This window comes from Ziziphus jujuba, chromosome 10, assembly GCF_031755915.1.
Source record: "Ziziphus jujuba cultivar Dongzao chromosome 10, ASM3175591v1".
In the NCBI taxonomy this organism is placed as follows: Eukaryota; Viridiplantae; Streptophyta; class Magnoliopsida; order Rosales; family Rhamnaceae; genus Ziziphus; species Ziziphus jujuba.
The window spans coordinates 25,375,045-25,396,041 of NC_083388.1; the positions used below are offsets into that span (position 1 = coordinate 25,375,045).

The window sequence follows — 20,997 nt, forward strand, 5'->3', positions numbered from 1 at the left end:
CAAAAATAATCTATAAAACCCTAGGTTACCTAGCAGAAGAACCATTTGAAGCTTTAAACTGGGACACTATTATAAAAGGTATTGCTCTTTAGAACCCATCAAAATTCAAATCTATAAATGTTACATAACTTATTATGAAAGTTTATATATTCAAGCTTGTTTGATTTAATGGTGTATATAATATATACTGTAAAGAAATGAGCAAGTTGTGCAAATATCACTTATTTCTTTTCATTTTCTAATTAATTTATAATGCAAGAAGGGAAAACGTTGTTAATTGATGTAAAGCTTCACAATCAAAAGACAATGAAAAGCCTCTTATCTACGTTGATCTCATGTACTATTTCCTTGCTTTATCAGCCGCAAGAGCTTCTACTTTTGTCTCAATGTTACTACAGCTTTATGCTCCATTTACTCTTCGGCTCGATTACAACCGTTCTTAAAGAGACAACATATCCGTCATACTCTGTTGTCCTCACATATGATAAATATATATATATATATATATATCCTCATATATTCTTCAATTTGGAATACCAAGTCATGTGAGGAAATATTCTTCCCCCACATGAAATTCTCCGCCAATCTGATTTGTTTGTTGGAACACGTTGTCATGACTTTGTCACTTTTGGGGTCCATGGAAAGCTGGCTCTACTTGTAGCTTTTGCCTCCTCTCCCTCTGTTGTTGTTGTTGTATTTATTTTTATTTTATTTATTATTATTATTATTTTTAAATCTTTTCTATATCTTCAAATAGCAATGACATGTACAAAGGGTTTGCTCACCAAGGAAATAAACCGCTTTGGATTATTTCCATGGACTATATGTTTACTTCCAGAATGTGTGTGTTCATAAAGTAGTTGTCGTTATTTAAAAAATAAAAAACAAACTGGAATTTTGATTTAGTTTCACTAGTCTCCTTCTCGACGCAGCAGCCTCTGAAGAAGCTGTATTTCATCACCCCTAAAACTAGCAATATATAGGACATGCAAAAGGAAACTTATGGAAATCAGCATAGGATAGAGCATGAGCTCTCTTAGTTCTTCTTATCCTTGTGTACTTTTTCATGTTTCTTACACTTTAATTTGTTTCAGTTTAGCTCTATATGTTGTGGTTTAATTTGCAAGGGGAAAATATGATTTTAAGATTATCTATATTACCTTAGTTGTTTAGACCTTGTGGCAAGGTAGCATTTAATAGGTAACCTTCCCAAGGTATATTATTTTCTGATCGTCATTTGTTACAAAAATGTAGATTTTCAAGGAAGAATATGCATCAATATTAGTAATCGTTTTCAGCATTAATATCCAGCCTGTAAAATGTTACAAAATTGTTACATTTCTTAAAATGTAAAATTATCTGGTGTTTCTGGCAGTGATAGGATTTTTTCAAAAATGAGGATGTTTGGGCAACAAGTAAACGTACAAAAACAGTTTAATATTTTCTTTACAAAGTTTTAACCATCAACATTCCAAAACTTATCAGAAACTCCATCGAGGATGCATCTCAAGCCGAAGTTCGATCTCGCATATTTGATCCCTAACCAAAATTTCCTGGTGAAGATGAACTATAGCTACAATTAGTACTTGAGTCTTATTATCCATTAAACTACTTGCCATCAGAAGATACAGCATATAGCACTAGTTCACTTTACTCCACGAAGATTCCTGTTTTTAATTTCCATTCATGTTTTGAACAAACTTAGCCAGTGAACCATGCAAGTATGCTTGATATTCTTTACTGACATCGAGTTCCTGTTGATTCGAACTCCCTCCAATGTTTACTGATTTATGTATACCCGTTCTAGGTGGGCTTAGCTTCATAACGTCCATTGAATGCAGTAAATTTGACAAAGAGTTGTAATCTATTGTCTGTTTCATTTTTCTCTGATTAGTAGCATGTCTATTGTTTATATTTTGTGTTTCACAAAGGGATGGATGCTCTCTAGAAGTACAAACCATGTCTGTAAGAACATCTCCTTCCAATATTTTCAAAACCTGAGCAGTTCATATAATTAACTGAGAAAAACTTCTAGACAGATAAAAAAAAAGGGGCATAAAAAATGAACAGAAATGAAAAGGATAAATATTGCAACTGATGAAGTAAAAGAAATACCTTTGACATCGTTGGTCTGTGTTCAGGGTGAGGTAAGATGCAGAGACTTGCTGCATGCATCATGCAAGCTACTTCCTTTTCTATATAATTGTTTTCCAACCGAGGGTCGATAATCTCATTAGCTTTCTTGCTTTCAAGCAGTGGAGAGGCCTGGAGTATTTATCAAAATGAGTCAACACATATGCATCCTCTTTTTTGTTAATTATAGCTTATTAATTAGTATTAATATTCATATGAAGAGAATTTCATTTAAGAAATTTCTTTTTTATTTTATTTTATTTTTCTTATGATAAAGAAGTGCATATAGAATTTACAAAAAGTAAGTATAAAGGAACTTGCCCATTCTGAGACAAATTGTTGTCCTGTATTCCTTGCAAATTCAGTTACTTCAAAGCCACTTAAGAGCTCCAACAGAACCACTCCAAATGCATATACATCGGCTTTCTCAGTTATGAGTCCACTTTGTGTGTATTCAGGGGCTAAATACCTAAAAATACGATTGGACATGAAATATTTAGGTTCTGCTATGGACTTTTATCGTTTGAAAGAAACAGGAATCAGGATACAACAAATTCCCTTTTTTTTTTTTTTTTTTTGAATACAGGAAGAGTTTAGTACCCAAATGCACCAATAACACGAGAGTCCTCGGCTGACTGACCATCTACTTGCCATCTTGCAAGACCAAAATCTCCCACCTATGCATAAACCAGAAATTATTGTTAGAATAAAATTAGTTGTATTTCTGTTTCAGATCTGAAACTTTAGTGCGAGGTAATATTGACCCAAGCCATCATCAAGATAATAAGATTGGTAAGTTGGTTTTGGAGGAAATGAAATATAATATTTGGACAGTATTTTTCTCACTAACGAATTGTATGATCCAGTTTTAATTAAACTTGGCATTGGTCTCATTAGCTCAACACATCCATATGATGAACAAAACAATAGAAGGATGTGGAAGAAAAAGGGACTAACCATTGGTTCAAAATCATGGGTCAGGAGGATGTTGTTGGGTCTGAAGTCTCTATGCACAATGCAACCTACTCTGCAATCTTCATGAAGATATCTCAATCCTCTTGCAGCTCCAATTGCTACTTTCATCCTGTTGTGCCAGCACATCAGCTCAGTCGCCTCTGTTCCTGTAGATAACTGCTTAACTCAGGAAATTGTATTTGCCATGTAAACAACCGACTATTTTATAAGAAACAGTTCTGATGATTGAATTAAAGCAATGTCCATTAGTACTAAAGGAAAATCTTCGAATTTTTGCAAGTTTTCATTTGACCTTACCGAACAAGCGGGTCTCTAATGATCCATTGCAAGCAAACTCATATATAAGAAGCCATTCTGTTTCAATGCAGTAACCCACCAACATGACCAAGTTCCTATGCTGTGCACAGCTCAACACTTCAACTTCAGAGCAAAACTCTGGTGCTCCCTGTGCACTCAACCTGTTATGTCGCTTCACCGCAACAACCAGCCCACCAGGCAAGATTCCTTTATAGACAGGACCGTAACCGCCCTGTGCCAAGAAGTTTTTACTTGAGAATCCATCAGTTGCTCTTTCAATCTCTTTGAAACTGAACTTCCTAGGTGTCTTGCCCAAAATAGGAGCATTATGCTTACAGATAGAGCAAAGAGGTGGAGGGATTGGTGGTTGTTTTATGGAGAGTGATATAGCTTTCCTTATGCTTGAGATTCGATCAATAGTTGGTGGAGTAGGTAATGCAGGTCGTTTACTTTTGTCACAAGCGGGGGACTCTCTTCTAATAACCGGCTGTTTAGATAAATGTGAGCCCTCAACATTTCGCCGCAATCTTGGTGAGTCTGCTGATCTTCTACCAGGAATCAAGGATGACTGTTCTCTAACATTACTATTAACTTCCTTTGCTGTATCAAAGATTTTAAACAGTTCAATGAAATTATTTAAGAAAAATGTTCCTTCCTCAAGGAAATAACAAACAGTATGTCTCGTCTCACCACATTGATTTATGGAATGACCACCAAAGCTGTTTGGTATCTCATACAGGGGATTGGCCAACAATTTGTGAGGTAATTTGCCGGTATTTGAATCTGATGTCTGATATCCTTGTTGGAATTTGCTGTTTAAAAAAGACTTGCTGGATGTTGCTTGAGCTCCCACTTTCTTGTCAAAATACTGGGAGTTTAGATCAAGAAAGGGCTTGCTGGTATTGTGGAGCTGGTCTTTATCTGATATAGACAATGAGGACGAAACATCAGTGTCAAAAATTGGACTCTCTATGCCTAGACTGCTTCGAGTGGTGGCGCTGTTGGAATCAGTGGTACTGCTAGGAAGCACGCAAACCATTTTAGTTGCTCTTTGATCGCTTTGTTGGCCACCCTTACGAAGGTTCTTCCCTGTTACAGGACTCACTGATTTGAGGATTCTTGGTATGGCATGGTCTATGAGTACAATGTTGCAATTCACTTGTTTCAGGCAGTAATCACTTTCTCTCTTCAGGCGTCTGCAATTTAGAAGTACTCATTATGTCTAAACAGGTTATTTTAGATATGAAGGTAAGGGGGAATAATGTTATTCTAAGTGTACCTATCCAGTATAACCCAAGATGCCTCAAGCTCTTTGGCTTTTGAGGCAATCAAGCCCGGCTGCACATCAGCCATAACCTCTACTTCAGTGTGGACCTATGGCAAAGAAAATGTTAGGATTAATAGAAAGAAGACCACTTTGAGAGGCTAACTAAGCTACAAGGAGAAAAGATAAATAATAATACCTGCATAAGATCATTAGCTGAGCATAATTGCTGAAGCATATGCTCGCATACAATGTGTATTCTGTGGAAAACGCCCTGATCAACTCCATTAATGAGACCCACTTGATCAAAAGAACTCTTCTCCTTGCTACAGTCTATACCCAACTTCTTTAGCAGGTCTAGAATGCAAAAAAACCAAAGTAGAAAATCACCCAAAAAGAACTCCAAAAAACCCATTGATAAAAAAAGAAGGTTGAAGATATTTATAAGAAAGATTAATTTTTCTCCAAAGGGAAAAAGAGATTTACAAGAAAAGAACTGGGATTTTCTTGAATCATGATGTGCTCCATATTCAACATTGTTTGAACTAGCCAATGAACGCCTAAGAGAAGGAAAAACTGCAAGTAGGATTAAAGAGTCTGTAGGTCTTGTCACATTACGCAGCGCCCATGCAAGAGCATAATCTGTGATTTCCTTGCTTGCATCAACTGCAACTAATATAACTTCTCTTTCCATTTTTAATTTTTCTGGAACAAAACAGGATCTTCTTCCACTATATCTCTCTTACAAGTTACATTTAAACTATCCAAGTTTCCAAACAATAAACATTCAGGAGTTTCTTTCTTTTTCTCTGTCGTAATAAAGAAACTGCATCTCTGTTAAAGATTCCTGTATGTGTTTTTAAAAAAAATAAATAAAAAAAATAAAAAAAAATAAAAAAAGAAATAAGGAAAAACCATTTAGCACCAGAGGTGCTGAAAAAAACAGGTATGTGGGACAGCGATAGCAGTTGACACGTGGCAAATGGACAGAGCATTCCTGGAACTGTAGCACCAGTCAACATTCTTCATCTGTACTAAGCAATAAAGAATAAACCAACAGAAAAAACAGGCCTGTGGCATAGAGTGTGACGCGGCAGCACTGTTAGGAAGTTTACAGAAAAAGAAAGCTCCATTGGGCAAGGCAAGGTGAAACATTTGAAATGTTCTTCTTGTATATGTCTTTTAGCTTTTTGGAAGGAGTTGCCAATTCTCTCTCTATCATGAAAAAAATGGATCCCACACTTTGGGACTTCCGCTCATATATATATATATATATATCCACCAATTTATATACAAATTTAAAATCCTTGTCCATCACAGCTTGTAGCATAATCATTCTTTATTGATGTGGGGACCACTGTTATCAGTTCCATATTATTATTTAATCATATGATATTTATGAATTGCTTCGATTTAGCTCTTTTGTACTGATCCCGTATGTTGTTATTTTATTGCTCAGTTATTCTATATATGCTCATCTCCTTTTGTTTTATTTATTTATCTATTTTTAAATTCCAAAATTAAAAATTGAAAGATATATACGTTGACTTTAGAAATCAATATTTATTTGAGCTATAAAATAGAAAAATTTGAAACGCATGGGAAATTTCATCTTTTCACCTATTTGAGAAATGAGGGATTCATTGTTCCTAAAATTTGTGAATATTTCCATTCAATAATTATAAATGGAAAAAAAATACTATAAGAAAATTCAAAAAGAAAAAAATAAATAAATATATATATATGTATATATATATATATGAAAACCACCATTTTCCTCTCTAGTTCCACCACCCACTTTCTTTTTCTTTCTGGTTGAGCATCAAGGACAGTTTTACTTTATCTGAAGTGACTTATAGTACAAGCAAGGTGGATGGAGTCGTTTTCCGAGTGTTTCTTTGCACAAAGAGAATATTCTGCAAAAAAGAAAGAGAACCTTATAAATCTTTGTGTCCATGCAGCTTCTCTCTACCTCTTATCCCAAGCAGTACAGCACAATTGAGGGCAATCCTAAACATTAATCATAATTTCAAAATTTTCATAATGAATTTTTTTACGTAAAAGCAAAAAATAAACAAATAAAAGAAAAATAAATAAAATACCATGTAGATGTGTTATAGCTTTAAAGGTCATAAAGAATGAAGTCTTCCACTGTGTGATCCTCTGCTGCTATTATGTTGCAAAGAAAGAATTTCGTCTCCTCCGCCTTGTGATCCAATACTGCTTATCCGATCAAACGAATACTTTTCCTTCTGTGATCCACTCCTGCTGCTAATAACATTTCCATCCATTGATCCTCTGCTGCTAACTGATTCATTATCATCTTCTCTGAAGCTGTTAGCACCAGAGTTTCTGCTGCTCTTGTAGCTTAAACTGCCAACAACCAAATGGTTTGATGATCCTGATCTGCTGCTGCTGATGCTGCTCTTGCTGCTCGAACCACTTCCTGATCTTTTGCTGCTTCTTTGGCTCGACGAAACACTTCCTTCTGATCTTAAGCTTCCTTTGTAGCTTGAAGACACACTTCTTTCACTTGGTCTTGTGCTGCTCTTTCGGCTCGAGTTAGACCTCCAATCTTTGGATTCTGTAATGGTTTCTCCAGCTTCTTCTTCGCTTTCTTCGTCATAACGAGCCCCGGAGTCATGGTCTGAGTTGTCATTTCCCCCTTGCTTTAAAGAAGCTGAAGCTGCAGCTGGAGGAGGATTGGCTGGAGGAGTTGTGGAAAGAAAACTAAGAGTCACTACCACATCGCCTATCAATGGACGCACAGCTGATTCTTCTTGCAGACACATTGCAGCTATAGCAACAGCCTGATTGAGATCCTTTTCTGGGAATTGATTTTTCAGATTTGGATCAGCCATTTCTGGGAACTTCTTTGGATCCCGGAAAAAGGGTTGTGCCTGATCAAAACATGTTTGTGATAATGAAAAAATGACCAATCAAAAATTGAAAATGTTATGTAGTATAAAATAGCATAGTGTTAATTTTACCCAAGTAACAAGATTTTGTTCATTATTTGGTCTTGTAGTGTCAATGGCTCTTCTTCCAGTAATAAGTTCCAAAAGAACAACTCCAAAACTGTAAACGTCGGACTTCTCTGTAATAGGATCTCCTCTTGCATACTCTGGAGCAGAGTAACCATATGTGCCCATTACTCTAGATGATATAGGCATTTTATCCCCACAAGGACCAGGTTTATTCAATCCAATATCAGACAATTTTGGATTAAATTGTTCATCTAACAAAATATTTGAAGATTTTAAATCGCGGTATATAACCGGTGGATTAGCCGTCGTGTGCAAGTACTCTAGCCCTTTAGCAGCTCCAAAAGCTATTTTAATTCTTGTATACCAATCTAATGGCTTCTTTGCCTTGTCCATGTCTAGAAAAACAGAGAAAATATACAACACCAAGTTATAAAGATAATATATTATATATATATATATATATATATAACAGACTTTCAAAATGGTTCCCACAAAAAAAAAAAAAAATAAATAAATAGAGAAGCAAAAGAAGGGTGTACCAAGAAGGTGTTCATCTAAAGAGCCACCAGAGATATATTCATAGACCAAAATCCTCTGATCTCCATCAGCACAGTAGCCAACGAGATTGACCAGATTTGGATGCTGTAGGTTACTTAGAGATAGAACCTCAACAAGAAACTCTTTGTTTCCTTGAAGTCCTCCATTTCTGTCCAGTTGCTTCACAGCCACCACCTTTGAGCAAAATGAGAAAAATACAAAGCTTTAATATTATTTATTAGTAAATGGAAAAAAATAAAATAAAAATGAAATTAAACCCAATTAATTAAAAGAAAGATTTTGAAATTTAAGATGTTTAGTGTATAACCTGGCCACTTGCTGGAAGTGTGCCTTTATAGACTCTTCCAAAACCACCTTCACCCAAAAGGCATTCCTGTCGGAAATTCTTGGTTGCAGTGGCAAGCTCACGGAAAGTGAAGACCTGTGAAGTAATGTGTTTGTTTTCTCCTTGGTTGGCTTCCTCCTTGTGTCTGATACCGGATATAGATGTTTGTCTCTTTATTTCTGCATATCCTAACCCACACCAGGTTTCTACTTTTTAGTCACATAACAAGAATCAACAATGCCATTTTACGTGTATATATATATATATATATATTTTTTTTTATAATTATGATTGTTGAAATCATACCCAAGTTGCATTTTGTAGAGAAAAAAAATAATCTCTAAATTTATTTCACTCAAAATCATGATATAATCTAATTCAATATAATAAATTAATCTCACTTAATTATGATCTAAAATTCAGTGACAAAAAAAAAAAAAAAGAAAGAAAGAAATAAAAAAAGAAATTGATGCCCTTAATATTTTGATTTGTCAAAAACTTAATTATCAATGAAAAATGAGATTCATAAACATAAATAAACCGAATGAAGTATGAAATGATTAAATAATGTCACATTACTTCATATACACATTTTATGGTTGTCAAAAATTCAAGTATTATCTTATTTGGTGATTACATTTGTTTTTTAATTTTCTAAAATTTGGTTAGTTTGATTCAAGAACCTTTTTCTATAACTCTAAGTTTGATTTTGTGTAACCAGGTAAAAGTTAACCCTCTTTTCAATTGACAAAATGATGAGAGAAAACTAATAATCCATAAAATATAATTAAAAAAAAGGATCCTATATCCACACATATCACCTTGTAAAGGATTCGAATTAATTTATGTGTTATATATATATATATATATATATATATATATGTTGGCAATGCTTTTGAAGAAAACTTACCAGGTGGAGTATTGTTTGTTCTATGCGAACCATTCTCATTTTTGCTATTTGATCTCTTACTTCTCTGTGATTGAAAACACGGAAAGCAACTCATTGTATCTAATAATTAAGCAGCCGAGAAACCCAAAAAAAAAAAATATATATATATATATATATATATCAAAGAAAAGGAATTCTTTTTTGTAAAACAATATGCCTCTCAGCTTGATGAATACTAAATTCTCTGATCCCCTTATCTTGTTTGTCTAAAACAAAACAAATGAAAAATAATAAAAATAAAAAGAAAACAAAAATTTTGTAAAATAGTAGTTCAAAAACTCAATGAATTGAAAATAGATCTAACCGATTGAGGGTCCTTCAAGAAAACTGAAGGACCCTCCCGGATAGTAAAGATGATATTAGAAATCAGAAAAATAAAAATAAAAAAAAAAAGTATCAAAGAAGGAAACCATGTTTTAGGTTAAACAAGATGTTGGAGAAAAATGTGGAGATTTGGGCGGACATTTTGGAAGGTGTCCATTTTCTGCACCTAAATGTGGGTTTTTAAAAAGAAATGGGGACAAGATTTCTATAGTTTTTCCTTTCTATATTTGGAGCCTTTCCAGCCTTTGAATTTTTATTTTTTTGAGCAGTTATTTAAGGAAGGTAAATTTTGACTCATGTTCATGCATGTCATTCACCGGCCTATTTCCAAATTATTAAAAATATCTTAAAAACAATCACGAACACCACGATATATCATCATCAAAAGGATGAATTTACTACTTAATTAACAATTAAATATGTATAAATAGAAAAAATCTGTTATTTAGTTCTTGTAATTTAATCATCACTACTCACTTTATATCATAACCGATATTAAGACACATATCCATTTTTTATGCCCTTAAAAATGGGCATTTGATTTATATATAACTATTCTTTTTATATTTATATATACATTGAAAACTGAAAATTTCAATTTAAAGCGGGATACATGTTATTTTGGTACGTCCTTTTCAATGGAAGGTATATAAATTAAAAATTAAGACGCTAAGAGAGATCAAGTTATAACCAAAATGACCAGTTCAATATTAATGAAATGTAGATAATTTTATTTTTTACCTATTTTATGTGCTATTTTTTAAATAAATAATTTAAAAGAAATTCAATGTGCTAATTCATTTGCTTCCCTTTTAAGCCAAAATATACACGTGAGAATAGCCAGAGTTTTCATTGCTTGAATCATGTTCCTTTTTCCACCCAAAAAAAAAAAAAAAAAAGGAGAAAAAAAATAAAGAAAAAGAAGAAGAAGAAGATCGAAATGATGCCCACAAACAAAGCTGAGAACCTGTAGAGGGCAGAGAAGTATTGGTTGGCCAAAGCTGTCGTTTATAACAATTGAATGTCGCCGAAAACATTGATTAATATATTGTGTGTCGGCAAGAGGAACCGAATAGTTGTTTTTTTTTTTTTTTTTTTTGGTTGTGGGGGGGGGGGGGGGGGGGGGGTGTGTTAAATTCACCCGGTGAATGGTGGATGGATATTGGTTTGTATATTTTATCTTCTTCTTTTAAATAAGCCATCAATTTCAAGATTTATAATCAGGTTATGTTTAGTTTTTGTTTTTTAGTTTAAAAGTTCTATGCTTTTTTATCAAAGAATAAAAATATTTGATAAAAATTAATAAATTTTTATTAATAAAAAATAAATTTTTTTAATTTGTGTTAGAAAATGTTAAATTTTAAATTTTTTTAAAAGAATATTTTTTTTTTATCTTATATGGAAATTTAATAAGATTTTAAGAATATTTAATGCAGTTTTTTATTTACAACCAAACATTTAATAGCTTTTTAATAAAAAAAATTTTCAAAAAAATCTATAACACAAAATTCTATAGACTAAAATTCTATTTTCATCGGCTATACCAAATGGAATCTAAACTTAAACTATTATCTCATAGAACTTTTTCTTAAACAAAAAAAAATAAAAAATTAAAAAAAAAAATAAAAACCCTCTATTGTCTCGTTGAAAAGTTGGAACTTAAAATACGATATCAACCAGTGTGACGGTGCCCTTTTTAAATCTTCAAATCTTGAAGCTAGCCAGGCTACTTTTATGGTATTGGCGGTTTCGGAATGTGCGAGGAAACAGCGACATTTCTATCCTATGTTTTGTATTTATAATTCTTATTTTTTCACTTTTTTTTATTTTTATTATTTTTTTTTACAAAGATCCAAACAAAGGTTTATTAGCAGCTATATATTTTAAAAATTGTACCAATATTCATTTTATATTCTTGCCCTGATTGAATATTCTATTTTATCGTTAAGCTTCTTGCAAGCTATACAAGTCCTTGATCAATTTATCCTTAATAGGAGAAAATCTTCCATGCGACCGTCTCTTCAGTAAAATTATCAATTTGTACTTTCTTTTTCATAAAAAAGGACTAGTTGTACTTGAAAATTTTGAATTTAATAATAATACTAATAAATGATCCATATAAGAATAAGAAGTTGTGGGAGTGAGTAAAAAATTTAAAGTAATATATATACATGTTTAATTATTATACGCAGTGAAAAGTAGGGATGTCAATTTGCCTCGTTTATCTTCAAAACCGCGGTGCACCGTTCCTAATGGGGCGGTTTTTCTTCGAAAATTTGGGAATGCGGGACAGATTCGGGGCAAATGCCTAAAAATCGAGTCGGGAACGGGCCGGAGATGGGAAATAATAACCCCGCTCCGAATCCATCTCGATATATATATATATATATTTATTTTTTTTATAGAATTTTATTTATGTAAAATTATTTTTTTCTTTTTTTTATTTATTTTTCTAAATATGTATTTTATTATAATTGTAAATTTATTCTTTGATGTATTTTATTATATTTTTATTGCATTGTAGTCATTTTTTTTATATTTTAATTATAAAATAATTTTTTTATATAAATTTTTTTAAAAAATATCAATTAAAAAACAAAACAGAAAAAACCGTCTTGCAAAATCTCCGATCTCGTCCCGCATCTAAAAAAACAGAGAAAATCACGGAGATAAAATATAAAATTGTCCGCGAAGACGGGTATAGAATTTTAAAAATCAGTCCCTCTCGTCCGTTAACATCCCTAGTGAAAAGACAATCATGTGCGGTGCAAAAGTACAATGGAAAAAAAGAAAAAGAAAAAGAAAAAAGTAAAACAACCCATTAACGACAAAGAAACACAAGAAAGAACACCAATTAACCCATTCCTTGGCCACATCAGAAAGTCACCCCACTTCAAAAACAGATCACATGCTCCTGCTCAAAGCGGCACATGCCTTTTTCTATCACTCCAACAGTTCTTCATCACATGTACATGACCATATTTCTCTCTTCATCATGGTTAACTAGTTTATTTTTCTTATTTTTTTATTTTTGGTAATGAATCATGGTTAACTAGTTATTTTAAAATCTGTTTGGTATAATATTCACCCCAAAAAAAAAAAAATTTCTGTTTGGTATAATTTATTTTTGGGTATAATTTATTTTTGAATAGTAAATATTTATTAGTTGTCATAAGTTTTTTTTAATTTAAAAATAAATATTTGGTTAAAAATCAATAACTGCTCATTGATAAAAAAAGAAAAATTTAAATCAAAATAAAAAAAGCTAAAATTTTGAAATTTTTCAAAAAAACTCACTTTAAATCTATACAGAAAATTCAAAGGCATTAAATGAAACTCACAAAATACTTTTTAAACTGATAATTAAACACCAAAAACTTGTCAATAAAAATTTTTCTTACAATTTATTCGAAAAAGTTTTACAACTAAAAGCTCTTGTTATAAAACAGTCCTGCTATCTTCAAATTTAAAATAGATTGCCATCTCGAGATACCACAAACGTACACGTGTCATATTACGTGGATGTTCCTCTTTTCAAAAAATATATATACATATATATTTATATATATATATATTTTTGGTTGTCGCGCTGGCATTGATACTGCGCGTCATGTTGAAGAGGGAGTGGACTTCTGACAGTGAAAGATCTTTTTAAAGGTTAAATTTATTTTTATTTATTTGTTTTTAATTAGGCAGAGATTCGTCTCTTTGCCCTTTCAAAAAAAAAAAAGAAAAAAAAAAAGAAAAAGAAAAAGAGAATTGAATTTATTATTGCCCTGTTTGTGGCTGACATTGTGAAACAGGGCTGATTCTTCGAGGATCAAATACTTAACCGCTAAGGTTTCATCCAGACCCTTCCATGTATATATATAGAGACAGACGCGAGACAAGAACAGGAATGTATGGTATAAAAGGAGAAGCGGAAGAGAGACACATCGAGAGAGAGAGCGAGAATAACAGTGTGTGTGATTTTCTTTTTGTACGAATGGGAATGAACATGGCAACGCAAAACGATAGAGAAAGAGAGATCAAGAAATTGGAAGAAGAAGACGACGACGACGATGATAAGGCGGTGGATTATTTTTATAAATTACCTGGAGATTGTATTGCCAACATCATCTCCTTCACGTCTCCTTGCGATGCGTGTCGTTTCTCTCTGGTTTCGCCGGCATTTAGGTCGGCCGCTGAATCTAACTCCGTTTGGGAGAGGTTTCTCCCACCCGATTGCTACTCTATCATCTCTCGCTCTCCCTCTCCTCTTCCTCTTCTCTCTTGTCTTTCAAAGAAAGATCTCTATTTTTCTCTCTGCGACTTTCCGCTCTTCATCGACGACGGCAAGAAGGTATTTTTACCCTTTTTTTTTTTTTTTTTTTTTTAAAACTCCATTCTCTGAATCGTGCATTTGAAAATTGAGATTTTTGGGTTCTTCCCCCCCCCCCCCCCCCCCCCCCCCTCCATATATATATATTTATATATATATATTTGTTTTTCATTAAATTCTCCATAATTTTGCATATATATTTGTATACGCATTCGGTATGCGCTTAAAAATTAATCGTGTTTTTACGGGGCTTCTTCGTAGGCAAACTAAAATCGTAAAAAATTATCATTGTCAGCACCTCTGTCACGATTTCTTTCCAATGAACCGAGCCACTCCCAATAGTTTAATAGAACCTAATTTCGATGCGAAAGTATAAAGGTGCTCTTTCTTTTCCGAAATTGAGCATCTAATAGTTCTTCTTTTATGTCCAGAAAAGAAAAATGATAATAATAATAATAATAATAATAAAGTTTTGTTCTTTTTTACTTTTTAATTTTGTGTCCCTAAGAATCCAATTGTTTTTAGATTCTTCTATTTGGACTTTTTCTCCTGTCCGTAAGATCTTAGCCTTAGTGATTAGTTTTTACAAAAAGTGAGGTTTTCTTTACTGACTAATGTCATCTGCGCTTTTTGCAAGTATTATATCATGTATACCGTGTACCTTATGGTCATTTTATTTAACAGCAAATGGTCAAAGCTGCAATGTCTGAAAAAACAATATATATATATATATATATATTTTTTTTTTTTTTAGAGTCCTGCTACGGGGATAGAAACACATGCGGACCAGAGAAAAGCCTGTTAGAGAAAAAAAAAAAAAAAAATCGATTTTTCACTCAGAGTAAAATCCGACGCTACATAAGAAAAAAAAATCGGCTTTTCTAAAAAATATCGCCTTTCTAAAAATATCGACTTTGCTTCAGCTTTGCGTCGGTTTTGTTCCTGTTTCGCATGCAACTTCGTTCAAACGGTCTGACCATACAATTCTCGTATATGTGTATATGTATATGTAATATCTTTTTCAATTCAATCATTTGATGGGTTTTGATTGCTGATTGCTTCTCTGAAGAATTCACACTACATGTGTTGACCTTCAATTATTACAAGACACTGCTATTTCCCCTTTGTTTGTACATTGATGTGGATGCGTGGCTTAGTTTCGTCTCAGTCGCAATCACCTTTGGTGTATCCATCCAAAACATAGTTTTGTTTTGTGCTTCATAGATGTGTCTATATTTCTATGCCCGTGAACAATTTATTTTTCTGGATGCATTAGATTTTCTTACTCTGAAGGTTTTAGTTGCATGCACATGCAAAATTGAAATCTGACAAAAGTGTTTTCTGGCAGAGCTTTTCACTGGAAAAATGGAGCGGTAAGAAATGTTACATGATCTCTGCAAGGGATCTATTAATCGTTTGGGGTGATACTTCGAGGTATTGGAGATGGATTCCTCTGCCCGACGCAAGGTCTCTCTCATCGATTGCCCTCTTATATTTTGGTTATTGTTTTGAAGCGTACATTGCGATGGTTGTCAGACTGAATGTTCATTGTACTCAAAACAGGTTTCCTGAGGTTGCCGAGCTTATCGCTGTTTGTTGGTTCGAGATCCGTGGCAAGCTTGATGTTCGTATGTTATCTCCATTGACAACGTACGCGGCTTACCTTGTATTCAAGTCTACTACAAGTGCATATGGATTTGAACACCTCCCAGTGGAGACTACCTTTGGATTTGTAGGGGGAGAAACAAGCAAGAGGAATGTGTATTTGGATGCCGAAAGAAGGAGGAGGCAGAGGTACCCAACTTTGCCAAGAAGGCTTGGTCGAAACTATCGGAGCACCATTCTGGATTCTCGATCATGTGTTCCTGAAGGGAATGAGAATGGTACATATCCAAAAGAGAGAAAAGATGGGTGGTTGGAAATTGAGCTTGGTGACTTCTACTGTGGAGGAGATGGACAAGATGGTGAGTTGGAAATGAGCGTTCTTGAGGTCAAGCGTGGTAACTGGAAGGGAGGTTTCATTTTTGAAGGGATCGAGATCAGACCAAAAGGGGTATAGAGAGGAAAAAGACTTTCCTCGCAATGAATCAATAGCTTCAATGTTGCTAAAATATCGTAATTAAGCAATGCCAAATGTCAATTTCTTCGTTTTAAATTCTCGAATTCCTTTGTGTTCGAGTGCTATACAAGTGTTTCAAGTGTTTTTATTGTCTAAAAGTCTCTTAAGTCTCTTAAGACAGACGTGGTAGTTTATATTGTTGTTCTGAGATTAAAATGTTTTATCGTTAATTATATCTTTTACCGATGAAAATGGTGGTTAAATTCATTCTCATAGATGACGTATTAAGTTAGCATCTTATACATGCAAGACGTTTATTACTAAGTGTTGTGGAAAGCAGCAAGAACAAGAACTTAAAAACAAAGAAAAACACACACACAGTTTAACGAGGTTCGGCCAAAATATTGCCTACGTCCTCGTGCTCAGGTTCTGAGCTTCTGCTATTATTATTATATGAGAACAATAAGAGCTTCACAGGTTCTTCAATGGTGAATCACTCAGAACAACACCCAAAACCAACCCGTAAGCCCACATATACCCTCACTCAATCTGTCTTAGCCAATTTCACAAAGAAATTGTTCCTACACCTACAGATTATCTCGATGAGTTTGTACAAAACACGAAGAACTCAATTTCCTCTCAAAATCACTGAAAAACAAACTCAATTCCTTAGCTCTGCAATCTGTAAAACCAGAAGTAAGTGAAAAAGGACGAAGGCCGTTATTTATATCCAGTATTGCTGTTGCTGATGTGGCAATCCAAAATGACGTGGACCAATGATAATTAGCCCTTCATATAACCACCATAACTAATCCACATGGCCTGCACGTGATTCTGTTATTCAGATAAAACCACCATTGAGCCAATACGACGCCGTCCTACTTATATCATTAAACCAGATGCAAAACGCTGTCGTTCTTCTTCTCAAAACGATATAACTGTATTGTATCCAAAACGACATCGTTTCTTACTTCCTTTATGCACAAGCTTAAACAGATGCACATCAGTTCTCAACACTCCTCAACTCTTGAGGATTATTTCTTTACATTTCTCCACCTAATCCTCAAGAGTGTAATTATAGCAGAAACTCTGTGAACCCTCCTTGCAATCTTCCTTTAAATCAACATTAGCCTACCCAATATTGAGCAAGGTTTTACATGAATTAAACCTGCTCAGGGGTAAAACTTTTGTACCCATATCAATAGGATTAAGTTCTGTAGGTACCTTCTCTAACTTGACTTCCTTCCTTTCCACCATATCCCGTATGAAATGATATTTAATTTGAATATGTTTGGATCTCTCATGAAATATAGGATTCTTGGAAAGATGTATTGCATTTTGACTATCTGAATAGAGTATGACAGCCTTGTGCAACATATTAAGTTCTGACAGTAAACCTTTAATCCATATTGCTTCCTTTTCAGCATCTGTGATTGCCATATATTCTGCCTCTGTAGTAGACAAAGCTACTATGGCTTGCAAATGTGACTTCCAACTTACACAATTCCCACAAGCAGTGAATGCATATGCTGAGATTGACTTTCTCTTATCTCGATCCTTAGCATAATCTGCATCTGTGTAGCCAAGCAATTCTATTCCATCTTTGCTGCTTTTAAACACCAATCCTTCATTTGCAGTGAGTTTTAAATACCTTAAGAGCCACTTTACTGCATCCCAATGGCTCCTTCCAGGATTTGACATAAATCTGCTAAGCACACTTACTGCATAAGCCAAATCTGGCCTTGTACTGATCATAAGGTACATAACTGAACCTATTGCACTTGAATATGGTACAGTGATCATATCTTCTCTTTCTTGTGCATTACTAGGACACTGTTCCATTGACAACTTGTAATGACCACCTAGTGGCACAGATACAGGTTTAGCTTCATTCATACTGAACTTGGACAGTATCTTTTGAACATATGAAGTCTGATGCAGTTTCATTTTTCTATTTCTTCTGTCCCTCTCGATTGTCATACCCAAAATCCTTTTTGCCTGACCAAGCTCCTTCATATCAAACTCTGAACTTAGTAAGCTTTTGACTGAATCAATTACTTTTGCATTTGGTCCTGACAGCAACATATCATCCACATACAAAAGTAGAAATACAGCATTTGAGCTTGCTGTCTCCTTGAAGTACAAACAACTATCAAAGTTGCTCCTCATAAAACCAGCCTTCACCACAAAGGTGTCAAACCTTTTATACCACTGCCTTGGTGACTGTTTTAAACCATAGATAGACTTCTTTAGCATGCATACTAACTCTCCACCCTTTCTAGTCACTTCATACCCCTCTGGTTGTTTCATGTAAATAGTTTCTTCCAAATCCCCATGAAGGAAAGCAGTCTTTACATCCAATTGTTCTAGTTCCCAATCAAAATGTATGACTAAAGAGAGAATAATTCGAATAGTGGTATATTTGACTACAAGTGAGAAGATTTCATTATAATCCACACCTTCAACTTGAGTAAAACCCTTTGCTACCAACCTGGCCTTGAATCTCACTGGATCTGACTTGGTCAACCCTTCCTTAACTTTATAAATCCATTTACAGTCGACAACTCTTTGTTTTGCAGGTGCCAACACCAGGTCCCATGTATGATTATCATGAAGTGACTGCATTTCCTCATCCATTGCTTGCTTCCATTTTGATGATTCTGAAGACTTCATAGCTTCTTTATAATTCTGAGGCTCATTATCAGAGAATTCTTGAAATCCAACTAAAGCATATGCAATAAAATCTGCATAGCTGTATCTCTTATTTGGGATAATCCTCCTTCTGGCTCTATCTCGAGTCAACAGATAACCTGGTGATGCAACAGTTCTTGAAGGTGAAGAAAGCTGTTGTCCTTGCCTTTCTTCATCTGATTCTGACTCTGAATGCTCAGGAGTTCCATGGACTTCAGCTTCTGATGATGATTCCTTTGGTTCACTTCCCTCATTGTCTTGAAAATCAATTTCAGGTATTACCAAGTCTATCTGCCTTGACATGTGTTGTGGTTGCTCACTTTCAGTACCTGCACTGTTAGTATTCTTGCAAGGCATAATATTTTCATTGAAAATGACATCTCTACTAACAATGACTTTAAAACCATTGCTGTCCTTAACCCACAGCCTATAGCCTTTGACACCTTGAGGATATCCTAGAAAAACACATTTGATGCCTCTAGGTTCAAGCTTACCTTCTGACTGATGTGCATATGCTGCACATCCAAACACTCTCAAATTATCATAATTTGGCAACTTTCCAGACCAGACATACTCAGGTGTTTCAAAATTTAAAGCAGTCGATGGTGACAAATTAACAAGATGCATAGCAGTCATAACTGCTTCACCCCAAAACAACTTTGGCAAGCCTGATGACACTAACATACATCTGACCTTATCGAGCAAGGTCCTATTCATCCTCTCAGCAACACCATTTTGCTGAGGGGTATGCTTGACAGTTCTGTGTCTCACCATTCCTTGAGTCTTACAGAAATTATCAAACTCCCTATTACAGAATTCAAGACCATTATCTGTTCTCAAAGCCTTTACTGTTCTATTTGCTTGTCTTTCAACAAGTAGTTTCCACTCTTTAAACTTATTGAAGGCCTCATCTTTGGACTTCAATAAGATGACCCACACTTTCCTAGAATGGTCATCTATGATAGACATAAAGTACCTGTTTCCACTTTGAGTGGAGACTTTAGCAGGACCCCAAAGATCAGTATGAACATAATCAAGCACAGCTTTAGCTCTATTTGAATTCAAATTAAAACTGAGCCTATGTTGCTTACCTAAAATGCAATTTTCACAAAAGTCTAATTTGCTTATCTGATCCTTACCAAAAACTTGTTGCTTATTCAGATAATACATACCTTTTTCACTTATATGGCCTAATCTATTATGCCATAGTAGAGTTTTATCTGCAGAAGTCTGAATTGAAGCATTGCAAGAATTAGACACAGCCTCACCAAGCAAAACATACAAACAATTTTTCTTAATGCCTTTAAAAGCAACAAAAGAGCCTTTTGAAATTCTCATTTTTCCATTCTCAGTTTTAGTGGTATAACCAGCCTCATCAAGCATTCCAAGAGAAATTAAATTTCTCCTTAAACCAGGCACATATCTAACTGAGTTTAGAGTCTTAACAGTGCCATCATCTAGTTTAAATTGAACATTACCTAAACCAACAACTTTACAGGAATGATCATCACCAAGGAGAACTTGTCCTCCTTCATATTCCTTATAAGACTGAAAAATATCAAGTATAGGACTCATATGGAATGAACACCCTGAATCTAGAACCCATTCAGTCTTATTTTGTTCAGTGTCAGCCACAAGAACTTCACCAGACTTTTCACTCGAGGTGACAGTAGCAAAATCACTACTCACCTGAGTCTTACTTTTGTCATCTCTCTTTTTCTTGTAGCAAAATCTCATTATATGACCTTCCCTCTTACAGTAATAACATTTTCGACCTCTAGTTCTTGATTTGGATCTGGAGTGATCTCTACTCTTGGCTTTAAACTCAGAATTACCAAAAGTCCTTGTTTGACTTCTTCCTCGAACATTAAGACCTTCTGCCTTAGACTCAGATTTCATTTCAATGTCCCTAGATTTTAAAGAACTTATCACCATATCTAAGGACAAGAAATCACGGCCATACTTTATGGCATTTTTGACCTCTCTATAAGACTCAGGTAAAGAGTTTAATAGAATCACAACATTGTGTTCATCACTAAAAGTGACTTTACAATTAGCAAGATCAAGTATTAAACGATTAAACATATCAAGATTAGAGTCCAAATCTTTATTGG

The 20,997-nt window shown here is 34.2% G+C and overlaps 3 protein-coding genes across 5 annotated transcripts; 1 reads left to right on the forward strand and 2 right to left on the reverse strand.

Moving 5' to 3' along the window:
- Nucleotides 1-1,356: 1,356 nt before the first annotated feature.
- On the reverse strand, nt 1,357-5,792 carry LOC112489289 (inactive protein kinase SELMODRAFT_444075). The gene is made up of 10 exons (XM_025067599.3): nt 5,156-5,792; nt 4,869-5,026; nt 4,685-4,779; nt 4,096-4,601; nt 3,406-4,005; nt 3,091-3,254; nt 2,734-2,810; nt 2,455-2,602; nt 2,116-2,265; nt 1,357-1,997 (listed from the first exon to the last, which is right to left on the reverse strand). The coding sequence occupies exons 1-10, from the start codon at nt 5,361-5,363 to the stop codon at nt 1,674-1,676; spliced, it is 2,430 nt and encodes an 809-aa protein (XP_024923367.3). The 5' UTR covers nt 5,364-5,792; the 3' UTR covers nt 1,357-1,673.
- A 471-nt stretch (nt 5,793-6,263) lies between these two features.
- LOC107434689 (probable serine/threonine-protein kinase PBL25) lies at nt 6,264-9,855 on the reverse strand. 3 transcript variants are annotated; one of them, XM_048468020.2, is made up of 6 exons: nt 9,450-9,855; nt 8,522-8,727; nt 8,196-8,388; nt 7,660-8,051; nt 6,772-7,569; nt 6,264-6,679 (listed from the first exon to the last, which is right to left on the reverse strand). In XM_048468020.2, exons 1-5 carry the CDS (start codon nt 9,541-9,543, stop codon nt 6,799-6,801), a joined length of 1,656 nt encoding a protein of 551 aa, XP_048323977.2. In that variant the 5' UTR covers nt 9,544-9,855; the 3' UTR covers nt 6,264-6,679; nt 6,772-6,798. The 3 variants fall into 3 exon arrangements, with proteins under 3 accessions (XP_048323977.2, XP_048323979.2, XP_048323978.2); XM_048468022.2 differs by having other exon boundaries at nt 6,265-6,679; nt 8,522-8,718; XM_048468021.2 differs by having other exon boundaries at nt 6,266-6,585.
- Nucleotides 9,856-13,546: 3,691 nt separating this feature from the next.
- On the forward strand, nt 13,547-16,459 carry LOC125418799 (putative F-box protein PP2-B12). Its single transcript, XM_048463355.2, has 3 exons — nt 13,547-14,154; nt 15,482-15,600; nt 15,697-16,459. The coding sequence occupies exons 1-3, from the start codon at nt 13,672-13,674 to the stop codon at nt 16,190-16,192; spliced, it is 1,098 nt and encodes a 365-aa protein (XP_048319312.1). The 5' UTR covers nt 13,547-13,671; the 3' UTR covers nt 16,193-16,459.
- The last annotated feature ends 4,538 nt before the right edge of the window (nt 16,460-20,997 follow it).

Coding starts and splice junctions, on each gene's coding strand:
- LOC125418799 (XM_048463355.2), top strand. CDS start 13,672: ATGTATATATATAGAGACAGACGCGAGACAAGAACAGGAATGTATGGT. Junction 14,155..15,481: donor TCATCGACGACGGCAAGAAG/GTATTTTTACCC, acceptor GTTTTCTGGCAG/AGCTTTTCACTGGAAAAATG. Junction 15,601..15,696: donor ATTCCTCTGCCCGACGCAAG/GTCTCTCTCATC, acceptor TACTCAAAACAG/GTTTCCTGAGGTTGCCGAGC.
- LOC107434689 (XM_048468020.2), bottom strand. CDS start 9,543: ATGAGTTGCTTTCCGTGTTTTCAATCACAGAGAAGTAAGAGATCAAAT. Junction 8,728..9,449: donor AACAAACAATACTCCACCTG/GTAAGTTTTCTT, acceptor GGTGTGGGTTAG/GATATGCAGAAATAAAGAGA. Junction 8,052..8,195: donor TTTAGATGAACACCTTCTTG/GTACACCCTTCT, acceptor CTGTTTTTCTAG/ACATGGACAAGGCAAAGAAG.
- LOC112489289 (XM_025067599.3), bottom strand. CDS start 5,363: ATGGAAAGAGAAGTTATATTAGTTGCAGTTGATGCAAGCAAGGAAATC. Junction 4,602..4,684: donor TCTTGGGTTATACTGGATAG/GTACACTTAGAA, acceptor TCTAAATTGCAG/ACGCCTGAAGAGAGAAAGTG. Junction 2,811..3,090: donor CCCATGATTTTGAACCAATG/GTTAGTCCCTTT, acceptor GTTTATGCATAG/GTGGGAGATTTTGGTCTTGC.